The sequence below is a fragment of the Papilio machaon genome, chromosome 18 (assembly GCF_912999745.1).
Source record: "Papilio machaon chromosome 18, ilPapMach1.1, whole genome shotgun sequence".
NCBI lineage: Eukaryota > Metazoa > Arthropoda > Insecta > Lepidoptera > Papilionidae > Papilio > Papilio machaon.
The window spans coordinates 2,488,837-2,507,468 of NC_060003.1; the positions used below are offsets into that span (position 1 = coordinate 2,488,837).

Sequence of the window (18,632 nt, forward strand, 5' to 3'; positions counted from 1 at the left end):
GATATTCTTCACAACATGTTGAAAAGAGAAAAGAGGGCGAACTTTCACTAATATAAAATATGCTACAAAAATTAATTTACTAGTAACACAGTCCCAAATAGTCTCCCTAAATTAAATTCACAGAACAAGCATATGTCACATAATTTTTTTTTTCAACTGAAAATCTTATATCGAAACTAAAGTCGTCATTCAGGTACTTGTTATAAAAAAATACATAAGTATATTAAACAAAACATCTTTTTGGATTAAAAAATTGTTCGTTAGTAAAAAATATCGAGTTTTTATAAAAGAGACTTAATTTAAGGGCAAATAATAAGATCTTTTTTCGCTTTTTGATGTGCGCGGTATTATTATTAAAAAACTCAACCACTTCGATTAACACCTGACTTGTTAATGTTTTTTTTTTAATAATCATGTTCTTTTCCCGAACTATAACATAAACTATCAGATCATTACATCTGAAGCAATGTTTGATTCGGAAAGATGATTTAAACATCATAAAAATTTTTCGCGTTTGCAAAATAAACATTAAAATACTGAAAATCCGCTTCGTTTTCTATCAGCCTCATTTCAGTGCGACAAGAAACTTTTGGCACGTGGCCAAATACGGCGTTTATTCCGTTATATTGTAAATTGTCACTTTTGACAGCAAAAGTAACTGCCAGGTGTTTTTAGAAACCAAATTAGAAATTATTATAGACTAATAAGTTGGTTCATGGTCACGTTTATCTCTTACTTATTTTATAGTCACATTATTGCTGTTTTAATTAAGATCTAATTTACACCAATGATATGATATTTACAAAAGTAATTATTCCATACATAATTTTCCCCCCATTTGGAAGAATTAGCTTTTTATTATCTGGCAACACTAATTCTAACTGTCAATATCATCAACGTAACAAAAGATGCCTGTCGCACTTTTAAATTTAGAATGACTACATTAACAATGCATTATCAACAATAAAGTGTAATGCAAATGCTTAGAAAGACTTAACACTTAATAGCTTGCAATTGAAGTGACATCTATACACAAAAAGCATTAAACATCACCTACTTGCTCTATAAAATATAAAATGGCTTGATGAATGACAATGCCAATTACAAAGGTTTCCTTAAATATAAATTGTACATGGTACATTCGGCTTGTTTTTATTTTATTAGAGTTAGTCATGTCAATTATTTTTTTTTAATAGGTAAAAATGTATTTACAAATGACATTGGATGTAGCGTTTAGTCAGGCCTGTATATGGGTATTTTGGGTATAAATTCTATAAGAAGTACATACTCCATCATGGAAGATGAGTCACAGTGCTGTTTGGTGAGTCTCCAGCGCAGGCCCAGTTTGTTGTAAAGTCGACTGTTCTCCCATTCCAATAGCTTATTAAGTGAATGTTGCGTCTGAAATAATGAATGATGTTATCTCATGCATAAATCTCACTATAAATTTATCTTAAAAGACAAAACTGTAATAGGGCACTAGATCAACATTAGCTTTTTAAATGAAACTTTCTCCTAAATAATGTTTGCATTTTTTGCTATGCCAGTATAAATTAAAATATATAGCTTAAATTAGTTCCATATGAACTCAATAAATAGCTCGTAAGATCTCCTTATGTCCTATTTATTTATTATTATCCATAAGCATGTTTGCATTCATGTATTTATATAGATAAAGAGTTATGTCAGGATGAATTAGTCTCTGCCCGCTTAATTTATATTTAAAAAAAAACACTTACTCTTTTACTTAGACATATAACTGGCCAAAGAGAGCATCCAAGAGTACAGCAGCAGCAAACACATCCACAGAACAACCACTTCACATTAACCGGCAATGTCTTCTTCAGAACGCTGTTGATACGAGCCACAGTAGCCTGATATTCCTCCGGGGCTACTCTTGACTGAAGACCAGAGGGGAACTCATTGTTGAAACGGTTGCTTAAACCAAAACTGAAATTTTAATGGACAACAATAAAAGAATTGTTAAATGAAAATGCTGTTTTTTTTTTAATTAGTTAACTTTTAAATCTATCTATCTATATATATAAAAGAAAGTCGTGTTAGTTACACCATTTATAACTCAAGAACGGCTGAATCGATTTGACTGAAAATTGGTGGGCAGGTAGCTTAGAACCAGGAAAAGGACATAGGATAATTTTTACCCCGTTTTCTTTTTCTTTTTTTTTTATTCCGCGCGGACGGAGTCGCGGGTAAAAGCTAGTAATCTATAAAAGAAAATCGTGTTAGTTACACTATTTATAACTCAAGAACAGCTGATCAGATTTGGCTGAAAATTGATGGGGAGGTAGCTTAGAACTAGGAGACGGACATAGGATTTTTTATCCCGTTTCCTTTTTTTTTAATTCCGCGGGAACGGAGTCGCGGGTAAAAGCTAGTGTGTGATAAATAATCATCTATACTAATTTTTATGACAACAATGCTTTTAAAGGTTTCAGTGAAAGTTAAAAAAACTTATATCTTGTAATTATCGAATGGAATATATATTAAATTCTTCATAACATGGTTAATTAGTGACATTAATTTGCCCAGTAATTACATTTACAATGTTGAAAAATACTTTGTAAATAACTTCTTGAGTTGCCATACAAGTGTTGTATTTACATAAAAATATAGACAACATTGACTACTCTGAGTACCTAGTAACCTATATTTTTATAGTAGTGAGATTTAGCAGGATTTGTTAATGATATCAGATTTTAAACTATCATCTAAACTTTAATAGAATGGATGGCAAAAAGAGACTGTCAGAATGAACAATTTGTTTTTTTATGTAACTAGACTTTGCTTAGGAATCATGTTTTAGTTTAAATGATAAACAAAAATGTTACCATGCACATGCACAAAAACATGTTTTAGTCATAACTGATGGTTAATCAAATTGGTAAATGTATCAATATGAAGTTGATATTCCTTAAAAATCTTTGAAATAAATTTTAATATGCAATGGCAGTTCAGAAATTCAGTATGAAATAAAACATCAATTAAAAGTTGGATGATTTAGATGAATTCTCAGACATTAACATCATCTCCCTGGCCTTACTGCACTTACATGGGGTTGGGTAATAAGGTTTTATAAAACTTAAAGTTTTGGCTTAATCTCTTACTGTAAAGCTGTAAAGCCAGCCTGCCTGTCGCCAACCCCATTTGGGAGGAATATCTTAAATATAATATAAACTAAATAATTATAGCTAAATTCAAAATTACTTTTAAAAATATAACAACAATAAAAATTTGTAAAAACATTATGAATTCTCAAACATCTTCAATGAATAAAAAACAGTACAAAAAGAGCTACTATATAAATGTTATCAAAGTGTGACCTATTTCATTGAATTCAGGAAAATATGTGGCACTTTGATAACAGGCAGTTTATTTGTTACATTTGTTATGACTCACAAAATTTACATTTGTATGTTATTAGTTGTTATCATATTTTTCCACATTTTTACTAAATTTATGGTTCTCAATGTTTAAAAAAAAATAGTATCACACATATAACTTTCAATAATAGTCTAGATATTAAATTTAAAAGTAATTGATGTCATTCAAACTATGTTTTTGGTTTAGAGGGAAATTCTGTTGCAAAGTTTAATCTATGCATATGAAAAATCTATTTTTGTACTGAGCAAAAATAACAGGATTGTTGTGTGATAATGTGCAGTGCTTTCATAACGTAACCGGACACTTAGCAGATATTAAGCCTGTTACTTTCGCTTCAATGCAATTTAGTGCCCTATTAAATTTCATAAATTGACGTCTGGTCAATGTCCTCGTTCAAGAAAAGCTTCAATGCCATTGATCGACAATGACAAAGGATGCTTTTTATGAACGCATTTTCTTGTTATATCTATATTGAATCATCAATAAAACATATTTTATTCGATAATTGTAATAACAGCTGATAAAATAAACCTTACACTGTCATGTTACCAGCTCCGCGGATGACGATCGGATCAGGCACTAACGTCACATGTGTCTCTTCTATATTCTCCTCACTTTCAGTTTCGTCAGGATATATTGCGTCAAAGTCTGCCATTTTTCTTATTCACTAACTTAGCAAATTACAAATAAACTTGTTTGATGTAACGACATAACAAAGCACAATGTTTGGTGGACTTGGATTTTATTTATGACAAAAGTACTGAATGACGTTTCATCTAAACACGAAATGTTGCCATACACTTTTATTATTTATTTTTTTGATTTTGTTTTCATTTATTAAATAACGTAAGATATTATGTTTTCTAATTTAGATGTATAAAGAAGAAAAAAAATAAATGTTTGCTTAAGAAATTCGAATCCTAGGTTTACACCTAGGATACTCCGACCACTTGAAGGAAAAAGCGAAGGACTTTTAGAAGCACCTTTGGAAGGTATCAAAAACCTTTTATTCCTTTGGAGTCACTGAGCTAATTCTTCATTAGAAAATATTTTCTTTGATTGACTTTGATTATAATTTACCTAATAAAGGCACAGTCAAAAACATTTTTGAATTACGCGCCTGTGAGTTTTATACTAGTGAATAAACGTTCTTGGAAATTTACTCGAACTATTCAGCAGGCTTAGATTTGTAATTACTAGAATGTAGCTGAATTACATTATATGAACTGATGCAATAATGTTATAGATTTCACATATAGAACATTAAAAACAATATTTTTGAAAATCTGCTAATTTTAATCAAGAATTCAGTTATCAAAACATTTATTTAAGCGTATTGAATATTAGTACGTTTTCCAAAACTTCTAATCTACATTGAACCTGATAGAAAATAGTGAAACGCAGGTTTTTATTGCATCATTTAACTTAATTTATATCTTTTAATTAAGAAATAATTTAAAGTCTAAAGTATTTCTTTATAGTACAAACTTGATGGGTTTCTGATGATTTCATTGCATTTATTTGACATTCTTTGTTATGATTAGGTGTGTTTGTCGTGTAAGGACAGGCTGTTATAAATTATCATACATGCAATGTCTCACACGCTCTGATAAGGTGCAGCTGTGACCTAAAAACGATCATGTTCGTAATACAACCTCCCTATAGCTATGCCTTTTATACTTGAATGATACCAAGTGATGTAATTACTGACAAGGATTTTTTTTATGAATAAAAGCGTTTTTCTTGCATGATGAATTTTTGTATATAGAATCATTGACAATTTTCATACTTCTGCTGGAAGAAAGAAATAAAAAAGGAAGATTTATTTAAATTTAGGAGTTACAGTAAAAGGTAAAAAAGGTTAAAGTCATCGTCCTAAAACTACAGACGAGATGTAATGCCATAAACTTAACTTTTCTAAAGTTACGTTTGTTGATGGGATTGGGGAACTGTTGGAATTGGTTGATGGGGTCAACTTTTTTCTGTTCTGTTTCTCAAGTTAAAATTTCATCACTTTCTGAAATATTTAGAAACCTCTTGAAGACAAACGAAAATACAGATGATTACTACTAAATTAGATCCAGTACATTTCAAAAAATTCTTCAGTATTAATGATTTCATCATAAGAATTTCGGTATAAATAATTCAAGTGATCGATAAAGGGTATAGGGCCGTGACAATTGCAATGTTTTTGCTAGGCCCCGACGCGTTCAGTCTAGACACACAGTATATAAGGCGACTGCGAACACCCCTAAGCATTCAAAAGCACTTAAACGTTCCAGTACCCAACAGAGGCTCTCAAAATGAAGGTAAATCTAATAAAATTTAGAATAACTTATTGGCTGTTGTATTAGATATATAAGATTAAAATGCAGTTTATGGCATAATAAAGCATAATTTACATTTTAATTTGGTATAAAATAGTACATAGAATAATTTTTTTTTCGACAATTTTATTCAATTAAGAATTAAAAAAAAATTGGAATAAACATTTTCGTACAAAGATGATATTCTTTCCTATTTAAAATATATAATTAAATTTCGTTTCACTTATATTTTTTAAACTAATCTCTTTTCGTATGTGTAAAATTGGCAATCACAATTGTCGTAATGATCGTTGACTTTCCAAAGCAGATGTTACTTTAAGGAGAAGAGGTAATTAAAAATGTTTTTATTTCAGGTCTTATTTTTAGCAGCTGTGTTGATGGTGTGCAGGGAGGCGGCTGGAGGTCTGCCCCTGGCGCCGTACGCATATACCAGCCCCTTGGGAATCGCTAGGCCAGCGTTGGCTCCTTACGCGGTAGCACCGGCCATTGCTAAAGTCGCCCCTGTTGAAGATTACGATCCTAACCCTCAGTATTCTTACGCTTATGACATACAAGATGCTCTTACTGGTAAGTTAGTCACGTATTTGCTTCTTTATTTTTAACTAGGTGTCCCCCCTACTCCTTCCGCGAGTATGTATTTTCTAGACTATGTTCTACATCTGTGCCAAATTTTATCAAGATCCGTTGAGCTGCTCTGGAGATACCTTCAAACAAACATCCATCCATCCACCTAAGCATTCGCATTTATAATAGTATAATAGTACAATATATAGTATAATATTTATAATAGTATTAGTATGATCAGGCAATGAATTAAATGATTTGTAGGTTGTTATGTGCTCAGAACTTTACGTCAATGTCTTTTTTTATATTATACATGGCAACACTACCACTGTTCATTACCTAGTTATAAAGTCCAGACTTTTAATTCTTCTTGACGTAGCGAAACAAAACTAATATGAAAGTATACTTACTTACCTTACATAATTATAAACGAATATCATTGAAGTTGCACTTATCACTTTTATTTCGTAAATCCAGGTGACTCTAAGAGCCAACAAGAGACACGCTCTGGTGACGTAGTTCAAGGCTCCTACTCGCTGGTAGATCCTGATGGCACTCGGCGCGTGGTCGAGTACACCGCTGACCCACACAATGGTTTCAACGCAGTCGTACACAGACAACCTCTGGGTGCAGTCAAAGCTGTTGCACCTGGATACTTGCACTAATTTTGATGCTATAAACGCGCTTGTTGCAACTTTTTTTAAAAGCTCTCTAAATTGTGTGAATTATAATATTTTATCAGTTTATTTGAATGTAAAGTTGTGTTTAAGCAAGCGTATATGGCCTCTGTGACCTGAACCTATTTGTATTGTTGCCGAAATGTTTGTTTATTTTGTAGTGTTTTGTTTTAAATGTTAATATACTAGGGTAATAAATTAGAGGAATCCAATATTTCGTTTTATTTCCATAATACACACATTGTGCGCTAATATACACAAATATGAAATTGTTTATATTTTATTACGTATTACTAAGTTTACTCCATGTCCTTTCCCATTCTTTTCTTATAAAGAAATGGGAAATTTTATTTTCTACATTACATAGAAATACCAATTTTATTAATTGCATTGATATAGATAGAGAGAATGATAAGGATGACATTTCATTTTTGTACAGGTGTTACGGCAATGAAAACCTACGGCTAGGGTTTGTTGAATTAATAAAATGAATAAATCTCCGAGAAATGATAAAGCCTTGCATTGAAGAGAATGTTACATCCAGTCATCACTCGTTTATTTGTATTAGATGTCGCTGAAATTTGGCATGTAGAACATCTAATATAATATATAGGGTGTCTCAGTAAGAGTGCACTTTTTCATTTTAAAATAAAAACAAGTATTTTATGACAGAGTTGTGATATTTTTATTGTATTGTAAAGAAGACATGTTCCGATTAAGTATGGAATTAAAAATCTGGCAAATGACCACCACGGCTCCGATGACAGGCCATTACTCTTTTCATGAATTTTTCCATGACTTTTGCACAGATATGTGGCTGTATCTCACCGATGACGCGTTAGATTTCCGATCAGAGTTCAGGAATTGTTTCGGGTTTATTCGCATAAACCCGAGATTTCACAAAACCCCAAAGAAAAAAATCGCATGATCTTGGTGGCCAGTTGTCATCAGAATTTCGTGAAATAATGTTTTCTGGAAATCGTTGCTGCAATAAGTCGATTGTTTCATTCGCGTTGTGGCAGGTTGCGCCGTCCTGCTGAAACAACATGTTGTCCAGATTCATACCGTTCTGTTGAGGCCACAAGGAGTCCGTTATCATATTCCTGTAACGAATGCCGTTCACAGTCACTGCAATTTCGGCCTCATTTTCAAAAAAGTAAGGTCCAATCACGCCGCCTGACCAAAATCCGCACCAGGCAGTTACTCGTTGTGGGGTGCATTTGTTTCTCATGGATTGCATGAGAATTTTATGAGTCCCAAATTCGACAATTTTGTGTATTCACGACGATCATCGGAGAAAATGACTTATTTAAAGTTGTTGAGAACGATGTTGTATTGATGTTTTCGGATTTTCAGCGACACTCTCATTTACAGCAGCAATGTTTTCAGAGACCGACCGGTACGTTGACGCAAAGGATTCTTATTATCATATCAATTTTTTGACCACTCTTCGAATGGTTGACAAATTAGGTGCACTTTCTCGGCTGTAATTTTCCCCATTTTTGTAATAAGTTTTCACAATTATAACGCGTTGTTCTTTCGAAAAGCGCACCTTTTTTAATAATCGGAATAAACAGAGGTGACAACTGTAAAATTTCAGACTTGCCACTTGCACGAAAAAAAAAAATTCCAATTTTAAAAAGTGCACTCTTACTGAGACACCCTATATAAAATTCTCGTGTCGCGGTGTTTGTGGTTAAACTCCTCCGAAACGGCTTGACCGATTCTCATGAAATTTTGTGAGCATATTCAGTAGGTCTGAGAATAGGCCGACATCTATTTTTCATAACCCCCCCCCATTAAGTTTTTTTTATTCCGCGCGGACGAAGTCGCGGTCAAAAACTACACTAGCTTTAATATTGTTAACGGTAAGAAATTATGCTGTAATTGCGGAAAAAACAAACAAAATTATAAGTAAAAAATTTCCATTGGCGTAATTAATTGTGTGTGTATGTGTCCTTTCACCTACAAAGTATAATTGTCAACAAAGTCAACTGAGGTTAAGTTACAAAGGCACAGGCTATATAAAACGTTACGAAACATCCGAATCTGGACCGGTAACAAAAGTTTGCGGTCAACTAAACTGGTCTAAAGCTGACGATATTTTGTTACTAGCTTTGATCTAAAACAACCGTGGGTTTCCAATGTAGAAAAAAGTACGAGAATAGATATTTACAGGTTTTTCGTGGCTTAGACGATTAAATTATTGTGGTACGAAAGATGTTCGATGTTTTGATGCGCGTTGATGTCTTTTGTATTGAACTATTCGTAGACCAATGTATTAGTTCGTAATTTGAATCGTTTATTTTTTTTACTCAAATGTAAAATCTAAGTGAATATAGAATATAATTTCTATTGAAATTGTATACAAAGAAAATTATTTCTAAGCTTTAATGAGTCGGTAGCGTGGTGAGCGGTAATAACATGTATAAGCTGTAATAATGCCTTACCTAACTCGGTCTATATATTACGCACTTACAACTTCTACTGGATATATACGTTTGCTAAAAAATAAAGCATATTTCCTGCGATAAAAAATTAAAATCCGCCAGAAATTTTGATCGCGAACGCAAAATATCAGTTAACCTGTTGTTAGTGAAACATGCGCTATTTATTTACTTTAATTATTGTTGTTTACTTTAAACATGTTAATGTACACAAGCATTCTACAAGAATATGGGAATTCTATTTATTAGTAGTACTCGTTTAATTTTACAATAAAAATAAAGGAAACTTCCTACACAGCGTTACTTCCCATAGCCCAAGTAACGTATATGTACAATTAAAGTACGACGAATGACGTCACTTGTCGTGAATTACAGGAAGTGTTATATTGCATATAGTTCGTTGAATTTTATGTGGTTCACTGAATAGAATAATGAACAGAACATGTATAGTTTTAGTTTTGGTTTAATGAAAAATATTTTAGTTATTTTATTATAGCACAGTCATAGATTGTAACAAATCATATTTTTTATGTATTTCTACTAGTCAAGTAACGTAATGCTAGAATTACGTTAAATTTCACACTTTTTATCTTTGTGCTATTTTAAAAATACTACGTAGTATTTTGTTTTTGTTCGCATTTTTATTATTTGGTTTATGACAATGCCTACACTGTCACTTCTCCCTTCCATAAGTGGATTGTAAAATCTGGTTATCTAAATAAGAAATAAGGAATTTAAGATTTGATAAATTTGAAGTTATTAGAGCATGTCTGGGGACGAAAGTAAAGGTAGCGATCGTAAGTCGGACGTAAAGATTTATAATAATTTATTAATTATTAGTAATGGTAAGTAGTGTCTCGAGTTGCAGGTGCATTACTCTGTGACAAAGAGCGCTGTGCAATACGGAACATTCGAGTGAACGCACACTTCTATAAATACACGCAGCTTCGAGGCACCACGCTATTTACTTACAACCCTAACAGCGAGCCGGTTCGAACATATCAAGGGTAAAAATCACCCTAAATCCACAATTAAAATCTAATTATTACGCGACTGACTCAGGAGGGCAATATTTATCGCAAGTATTTAACTTTTAACGAGGGTTTGTATGTAAGTTCCATCATGTCCGCCTGGAGTCTAAACAAATGAACCGACTTTGCCGAGTGAAGTGTCATTCGATTTGTAGTTCCTAAGTTTCACAGTGTTACAGTCAGTCGATTTTGTGTCTTTAATTAATAATTATAGTTATAAGCCAGTGCTTCTTATTATTCCAGATGTGGTGTGTGATCGTGAGTGCGTGCGTTATTCCTGCAGTGGTCAGTATCATAGTGACGGACTACCCACCTACGAGTACGGAGTATAACTATTCGTATAATGTTATAAATCCATCGACAGGCGACGCGAAAAGTATACACGAGGTGAGACAAGGAAATACAGTCACTGGATCATATTCCCTTATAGATCCTGACGGGACACGACGCACCGTAAAATACATCGCCGGACCGAAGATTGGTTTCAAAGCGATCGTACACAGTGAACCTGAAACACCTTATAATCCACAAATCCCTACTCATAGTCATCCGTTAGTTCAACTAACACCGATTCCTTACGTGCATAAAGTACAGCCGCGTCCAATTTACGTGCCAGTTACTAAAACTAACAATAGAAGATACTTCACGCCGGGTCCCACAGTTGCGGATAAACCAGCTCTTAATGAAGGAGAATATTTTGCACCTAATAAAGATTATCATTCAAATAGAATCTAGTTATGTCATTAAAGTACTCATTTGCGAATAAATTATCATGTCCTTATTGTGATAATAGTCAATAATTTAAAAATGATAATTAAACTGTGTAAATTTAATAAAACAATTTAATATTTGTGTTTGATTTCTTTAAAATTTGCTTTCCTTCCTTTTACAAGACCGGAAAGTACTGCTAAAAGTTGTTGAAAAAGAGCGGAGATTGTGCAGTATCATTTCGTCATAAATATCTACAGAAACCAACTGCGGAAGCCGTTAATTTTATTAATCAATTAAATAATCTTATACAGAAATAAATTAGTCACAAAGACTTGTAATTAAATGTCTACCACAATGAGTAAAGATATATGCTGATAAAAATAATAACTCGTTATTAAATTTTTATTAAAATATACATGCAAGGGATTTATGGCATCATAGTAACTTTAACACAATGATTTTGATTAATGTTGGTAATTGTACTAACGTGATTATATTTCTACGTAACTAAAGTATCAATAAACAACATTTATTTTAATAGATATTATTTATTTATGTTGCAGTTAAATCTGAAATATGAAGATATTTTAATAAATGTTTCAACATAAACTATTTCATCGGGAAGTAAATACGTTGATGTATGCATGTATAAATTATTCTTACTGTAAGTTTCCACTACCAAAACACCTGTATAAAAAACAACTTTTATTTTATTTAAAAAAAAAGGTAAATAAAAGCATGTTTTGAACAGGTGATGTTGGCAGTCGCGAGTAATTTATATAACAACCTATAAGTTCCTAGAAGTTAAAAATAAAGTAATTTGTTACAATAAATGATATAATTTGATTTATAATCTGTTTGCAAAAGGATATAATAAGCGAGGCTAAGCCGAGTAGCGACCAACTTCAAGGTCGCGCGGGAAGTGGGTCGGCGAACGGACTCTCTGCGACCTTACTTGCTAACAATACGCGACGCGCAACGCCAGCATTCAATGGGCTTTTCTATAAGCTATTTTCGTTGCTTAGTAATAGATATTTATTTTTATAATTAAAGACTATGGGTTAGTTCGCCTTTCTAAAGTACTTCTAACTAGTTATTTACTTTTGGTAAATCAGATACGGTGTGCTGAGCATTATATATTACACTAGCAAACAATAAGTAAAGAATAGAACACCATAGTTTTTTTATTCGATAGACTTAAAGATTTACTATCATTATTGTTCAGTTCAACAAACTTTAACAACAGACTAACTCAAGTTAAAACAAAGTAAATAGAAATTCAACAGTTTCCTGAAATAATTGAAATAACGGCCATATCGGATATGGCCATTCAGGGGAGTTAACACATTCGTACACACTCGGTAAGGATTGAAAATATTTTTCTATGTGGCTGTACTGCACACTCTAAGACGTAATATTAAAGGACAAAGTGATACGTATGTTTGCGAGTGTACCGTCTACAATGGTGCAACGGGACATAACTCGAACCAGTACCCGCAGCCGCATCGCTTGGGCTCTCCTAGGTGCAGCCACATGTACTCGATGTGGTTAGTCTCCGGATGGCACACGCAACCCACAATCCGCTTGTTGAACGCACTAGGAATGAGATTCGGGCACGCCCAAGTACCGGGACCTAGGTTACAAGAGATTTGATTTAAGCATGCTGTCTTGTCATAATAAAGTAGTATTTGACTATTTGTCTCTGAGTGTAGCAGTACGAGCTTTTACGGGAGATAAGATATATAAAGAAAAATTAAACCTTTTTTAATGGCAAGCATGCGGAAAGGGTCGCAGTCACCAGCAAGGTGTGCGAGGAGCTCCCGCTTCTCCAGGCCGGTAACGTGGTCCAGGTGGTCGTGCATTTTGTACCTGGTGCCAGCACGCAAAATATTCATAGCACGCCGCCGCCACATTGCTAACTGTTGTGATGAATAACTTATTTAGTGCAATAATATACAATAGTCTAAGCTATTGTAGGTTCTTTATAGCGATTCTATGTATAATTCGTATATGATATAATTCGATGAAATTATTTGACATGGAAAGATATAATGCGTTTTTAAAATTAAAGCGCCTAACAAAAGATTTCTAGTCCTTTCTCTAAAACTCGTAACTTGGTTTACTTTTCATTAGGCAGTAAGTGTAGAATTTGCTTTATGTAAACAAATGTTACGACAGTTCAAATTCACTGTAAAATCTATAAATATTAATAAAACTGGAGTGTCTGTGTGTAATATGGAGAAAAAATCATTCTACGTCCATATATATTTGCGTTGCAGATGACGAAAAACCAATTTAAAAAATTATTGTCTTTGTGTTTCTCTGTCTGTAAAAATCTCCAGGTAATAACCGGAACGGCTCGACCGATTTTGATAGGCCATTTTCGGGATGGTAGCTGATGCCCGTAGCCATATTATAGGCCAGTTTGTTATCCTGCGCTAACGAAGTATCGAACGACCGCTAGTAAACAATAAATTTTATAAAGATGGAAAATATCATGACTTACCGTGTATTTCTAACAAAAAATGGGATCTGAAGAAACACAACCAAAGCAAAGCTTTCTTTTAAGATAAATGAAATTAATAAAAAATAATTAAACTCCAACTGCTGTCAAACAAGACATTGACGTATTTGCTTTTAATTTCAAGTTTGACAATAACTATAATGCAACTGCTCAATATACATTTTTTTTTTAGAGATCCAATTGATCAACCTCAACAAATTATATGCAGCAATAAAATTGTCATAAAATCATTTTATCTACATTATTTTTTATAAATATCGAATATTTATTATAATTATGCAATTGTCTATTTTGCAATAATTTCAGCCAGAAATTATATTAATAGGTAAATATATATGACGTACAAATCTTTTGCCCTTTAACATGAACTGGTTAAAAACCGGTTCAATGTGATTTCATTGTGAACTTTATGCATTTAAAAACCCAACAAATTATTACATTTGGGACATGGAAACTTGCACATCGGTGTTTTAATCTATCTGTCCTTTTTGTACTATAATAAGATTTATGATATAGCTAAGACCTGTGTTCTTAATTTAATGTCTTGTTTAAATTAATCCAGTACCACGGTCAAATCCAGCACTAGTTAAGAACTGGAAAAATGTACCCACACTCAAATGAAATGTGTGGTTTCCGGTGTGGTTAATTGTAATCAGGTGACGATTTGTATTCAAGTTCTAGAATGGAAAAACGAAAACTGGGCATAATATCATTCAAACCTTACAATAAATAACCCAATTTAGTTGTTAATTACAAACCAAAGAACTTCACTGTACCCCTAATACTTTGAGGCGAAAAATACAAATGGCATCCCATTCGCCAAAACCGTCGTACAATATAATAAATATATAATCTAACACGTATATATAATACGCGTAAAACATTGCCACTCACAGTCAGTCGGGTTAAAATAAATCTCACAACTTTATCTGGAATCAAAAAAATAATTAACAAGCAATCTCACCAGTTGAGTCTATTGTTCTTGTATACATAACAAGTGCATGTGAATCGACCTATATTTTAGTTGCATTGATCGAGATGAAACAATAAACTTACGTCAGCAATACATATGCGCGTGCGCAAGGACATCGTGCTTGAAGAAAGCCGGCACAATTAAAATGCAAGTGATCTTTAAGTCACAGATCAATCATAGCTAAGGTAACCACGCTCACCGCTTAAAAGGAAACAGTCCTGATTGTTGGACTAGAGGCCAAATTACATAACACAATCTGACAGAGTTGTATAATGGCAACGGATTTTGAGAATGATTTTTTTGGAAATTTCGAATAGAGGAATTTGATTCTTCTTGTCCTAATCTTTATGCCATTTTATTTCGTTCGAGTAACATTTCGTTATTCTACCAAAGTGTTTTAACCTCACTAAACAGTTTCTTGTAACTGTGTTAGTTTAGAACTGAATATGCGATACAAGTAATTTTATCTTTTCTTAACCATTACTTATTTCTGAATATCTGATTTAAAAGAAATATGATATGGAAATATTAATAAAATGATATGGCCCGCTTGATCTTGATATCTTGTTATACTACCGTTTCGGGAGAGCAGCGACTTCCACAAAACGTTTCATTGTGACGAAACTTTCAAACGCGACCGGTTTATACTCGTGAGGCTGAGAGCTGAGAGCAAGCGTAATGATACAATGCAATGCCCGGGGCAGAGGCTGAGCGTATAAAAACTGTCCGATGCTCTACTACGACACATTCAAATTCAGCTCCCCTTTGTGTGAAGTCACAATCAAACCCTACGAAATGGCTTTCAAGGTGGGTTTAATTGTACACATAATAACAATAACATAATAAGATTGAAATAACTTTTTGCTTTAATTTTCAGTTCGTAGTCCTGTTATGCGCCCTCGCAGCGGCCCACGCTGGCGTGGTCGCTCCCGTGACGTACACAGCTCACCCCGCACCAGTAGCTTATGCCGCTGCCCCAGTTGTACACGCTGCCCCAGTCGTACACGCCGCCCCCGTCGCCTACTCAGCGCCCATCGCTAAAGTTGCCCAGGTCGAAGAATACGACGCGCACCCGCAATACAGCTTCGCTTACGATGTACAAGACGGTCTCACCGGTGACTCCAAGTCCCAGCACGAGACCCGCGACGGCGATGTCGTCCAGGGCTCATACTCGGTCGTCGACCCCGATGGCACCAAGCGCACTGTGGAGTACACATCTGACCCTCACAACGGTTTCAACGCTGTCGTACACAGAGAACCCATCGGTGCCCCCATCGCTAAAGTTGCTGCCCCAGTTGTACACGCCGCCCCAGTTGTACACGCTGCGCCCGTTGTACACGCTGCACCCGTCGCGTATTCCGCACCTATCTACCACCACTAGAAACTTGAAAGCCGCTAGTCAAAATGAAAAGTATTAAATTATTTTATGATAAGCAAATAAAAATGTTATAATAAATATTCTGTTTTAATTTACCAAAATAAATTATGTAAAATTTGTAAATATTAAATGTCAGTTCCCACTGTCAACACAATTGGTATGTAAACATATTGTCATCATCTAATTATCTTCGGAACCGAGGCAATATGTATTAACACAGGTTTGAAGTAAAGTTTCACAGTTATGGAACAAAGGAATACTGGAAAGCAAATTATATTTTGTATTTTGATAAATGAAAAAGCTATCCCTGAAGAAGAAAAGTAAAATTAAAAAGGTTTTGTAAACTTAAATATTAACAATATAGCAGAGATACAGTTAACTAAATGTAAACCTAAAATAGCGTTGTTACTTTGAAAGAATTAAGTGGACACTTGACTGGCATCAACAATTCTTATATCTTAACTCAAATTCGTACTAATGACAAGAACAACAAAATTTAAAAACATATTAAACTAGCTTTTACCCGCGACTCCGTCCGCGCGCAATAAAAAATAGAAAACGGGGTAAAATTATCCTATGTCCGTTTCCTGGTTCTAAGCTACCTGCCCACCAATTTTCAGTCAAATCGATTCAGCCGTTCTTGAGTTATAAATAGTGTAACTAACACGACTTTCTTTTACATATATAGATATCTCAAAGAAACATTTCTATAATGTTCTTTGGCTGATGTTTGATTGAATTCAACTAACACTAGATTGAAAAGTTTCTATCCTATCATAGACAACAAACATTCTGATTCGTTGGTTTCCACAGGTTCAACTTAAAATAATGGTTAATGTTAATAAGTTATTATTTTATTCTTCTTAATGATTTATACTAATTGCTAAAAATACAGAATTGTGATTTAAGCTACGCATATCTTTTAAAAATTACAATGTATAAATTTATTAGCAAATAGCTTTTGTACGTCTGCGCGGAATTAAAAAAAAACCTAGAAAAGTATCTCATGTGTTACTCGAGACTATGTGGCAAATATCAATAAAATGTGTTGAATGTTGCGAACTTAAAGAGTAAATTTTTAAATAACAAATACCTTAATATTCCACGGGAATCTTATATTTTACGGCGATGAAATAGGCTTTTTGTTCTTCTAGACTATGATCGACATCTATGCCATTCTCGATATTCCTTTTTACATCCATCCATTCATGCATCTGAACATTCGCATTTAAAACAATAATAAGATAATTTATAGTCTGACGTGATATGTGCACCATATGGCACTAGCACCTCACTCTACAGAATCGGTAAATATATTAAAACTACAAGAGGTGACAATAAAGCATTAAACCATTTTTAAGGGTCACACATGCAAAATGATAAATGCATTGCACATATCACAATTATTATGTTGATAATAATAATACTTTATTTTATACATCACTAGCTTTTATCCGCGACTTCGTCCGCGCGGAATAAAAAAAATGCACACAAGATAAAAAAGTTCCTATGTCCGTCTCCTAGTTCTAAGCTACCTCCCCATCAATTTTCAGCTAAATCAGTTCAACCGATCTTGAGTTATAAATAGTGTAACTAACACGACTTTCTTTTATATATATAGATATGTAGTATAAATATGTTTTATGTCGATATAACATACAGACACTCCAATTTCATTAAACTTATTTATCTTTTTAAAAAAGGGATAGCATTAAAATTAACTGGTTTACAGCGGCACTAACCTTTGCAATACAAAAGCTTCATTCGTACGTCGCATTGTGTAAATTGTCCATTTTTATTATATATTTAAAACTGGACATCAACACCTGGTAGTCCTTGCGCCACTGTCTGATGCATGGCCCGATCAGAACTTGTCATCGGACCCAGCAGTCGGTTGCCTCGCGAACTTAGGCCTACGTTATATCCATAAGCGGAAACGATAATGTTTAATAATAATGTATTATAGGTATTTAAAACGAAACAAATGATTATGATGTTTTTATACGGCACAATCCGGCATGACCGTTGATATACCACGCCCACACAAAAGACAGGCGTATTTACACATTTCATGCGTGCTGGAGGCCTATTTTTAGTCTTCTTAATCTTCCACCCATTTCTCATAAGGAAAAGGAGGAAGAGATGAAATGGATTTGACTGAAGATGCTCTTTCTATGCGATACAACTGCAACTGCGGATGTCTATAGGCAACGGTCGCTTCGCTATTTTGGCGAATTGCTCGTTCTCCACCTTATGATGTAGAAAGGTAAAGATATGTTAAGTTAAAGATGTATGGATTTTATGACCTTGTAGTGTAATTGTTATTGTATTTATTATATTTATTTTTTTAATTATATAATAAGCGAGGTGAAGAATGTTCAATTAGTCCCACTTTCCAATTTTCTTCTCCTGTTATTTGTTAATCTAAAGCTATTAGTTATAATTGTAGTTGCATATTTGGGTAGCAGTTGATTCGATATGAAGTTGTTGTAAAATTGAACGTTTTTGAACCGCTTTTATTACCACTATATGCAGTACCCTTATGTCGTAGGGCGCGTTGCCTCAGGCATCTTGGTTGCAGTATAAAATCCCAAATTT

The 18,632-nt window shown here is 33.7% G+C and overlaps 5 protein-coding genes across 5 annotated transcripts; 3 read left to right on the forward strand and 2 right to left on the reverse strand.

The window, feature by feature from the left end:
• Positions 1 to 287: 287 nt before the first annotated feature.
• LOC106715418 (cysteine-rich hydrophobic domain-containing protein 2) lies at positions 288 to 4,171 on the reverse strand. The gene is made up of 3 exons (XM_014508703.2): positions 3,939 to 4,171; positions 1,740 to 1,950; positions 288 to 1,401 (listed from the first exon to the last, which is right to left on the reverse strand). Exons 1-3 carry the CDS (start codon positions 4,055 to 4,057, stop codon positions 1,234 to 1,236), a joined length of 498 nt encoding a protein of 165 aa, XP_014364189.1. The 5' UTR covers positions 4,058 to 4,171; the 3' UTR covers positions 288 to 1,233.
• A 1,505-nt stretch (positions 4,172 to 5,676) lies between these two features.
• Positions 5,677 to 7,174, forward strand: LOC106715461 (larval cuticle protein A2B). Its single transcript, XM_014508753.2, has 3 exons — positions 5,677 to 5,711; positions 6,083 to 6,296; positions 6,771 to 7,174. The coding sequence occupies exons 1-3, from the start codon at positions 5,706 to 5,708 to the stop codon at positions 6,956 to 6,958; spliced, it is 408 nt and encodes a 135-aa protein (XP_014364239.2). The 5' UTR covers positions 5,677 to 5,705; the 3' UTR covers positions 6,959 to 7,174.
• A 3,517-nt stretch (positions 7,175 to 10,691) lies between these two features.
• Positions 10,692 to 11,183, forward strand: LOC106715466 (larval cuticle protein A2B). The gene has a single exon (XM_014508759.2). It carries the CDS (start codon positions 10,692 to 10,694, stop codon positions 11,181 to 11,183), a length of 492 nt encoding a protein of 163 aa, XP_014364245.2.
• Positions 11,184 to 12,551: 1,368 nt separating this feature from the next.
• LOC106715467 (cytochrome c oxidase subunit 5B, mitochondrial) lies at positions 12,552 to 13,073 on the reverse strand. The gene is made up of 2 exons (XM_014508760.2): positions 12,919 to 13,073; positions 12,552 to 12,792 (listed from the first exon to the last, which is right to left on the reverse strand). Exons 1-2 carry the CDS (start codon positions 13,070 to 13,072, stop codon positions 12,617 to 12,619), a joined length of 330 nt encoding a protein of 109 aa, XP_014364246.2. The 5' UTR covers position 13,073; the 3' UTR covers positions 12,552 to 12,616.
• A 2,295-nt stretch (positions 13,074 to 15,368) lies between these two features.
• On the forward strand, positions 15,369 to 16,079 carry LOC106715478 (larval cuticle protein A2B). Its single transcript, XM_014508771.2, has 2 exons — positions 15,369 to 15,463; positions 15,534 to 16,079. The coding sequence occupies exons 1-2, from the start codon at positions 15,386 to 15,388 to the stop codon at positions 16,035 to 16,037; spliced, it is 582 nt and encodes a 193-aa protein (XP_014364257.2). The 5' UTR covers positions 15,369 to 15,385; the 3' UTR covers positions 16,038 to 16,079.
• Positions 16,080 to 18,632: the final 2,553 nt, after the last annotated feature.

Excerpts from the sequence above, each read along its gene's own strand:
- LOC106715478 (XM_014508771.2), top strand. The coding sequence starts at position 15,386 with ATGCTCTACTACGACACATTCAAATTCAGCTCCCCTTTGTGTGAAGTC. Across the intron at positions 15,464-15,533 it reads CCTACGAAATGGCTTTCAAG|TTCGTAGTCCTGTTATGCGC; the intron begins GTGGGTTTAATT and ends TTTAATTTTCAG.
- LOC106715467 (XM_014508760.2), bottom strand. The coding sequence starts at position 13,072 with ATGTGGCGGCGGCGTGCTATGAATATTTTGCGTGCTGGCACCAGGTAC. Across the intron at positions 12,793-12,918 it reads CATGCTTGCCATTAAAAAAG|GTCCCGGTACTTGGGCGTGC; the intron begins GTTTAATTTTTC and ends CTTGTAACCTAG.
- LOC106715466 (XM_014508759.2), top strand. The coding sequence starts at position 10,692 with ATGTGGTGTGTGATCGTGAGTGCGTGCGTTATTCCTGCAGTGGTCAGT.
- LOC106715418 (XM_014508703.2), bottom strand. The coding sequence starts at position 4,057 with ATGGCAGACTTTGACGCAATATATCCTGACGAAACTGAAAGTGAGGAG. Across the intron at positions 1,951-3,938 it reads GGAGCTGGTAACATGACAGT|TTTTGGTTTAAGCAACCGTT; the intron begins GTAAGGTTTATT and ends TTAAAATTTCAG. Across the intron at positions 1,402-1,739 it reads TTATATGTCTAAGTAAAAGA|ACGCAACATTCACTTAATAA; the intron begins GTAAGTGTTTTT and ends TCATTATTTCAG.
- LOC106715461 (XM_014508753.2), top strand. Across the intron at positions 6,297-6,770 it reads CATACAAGATGCTCTTACTG|GTGACTCTAAGAGCCAACAA; the intron begins GTAAGTTAGTCA and ends TCGTAAATCCAG.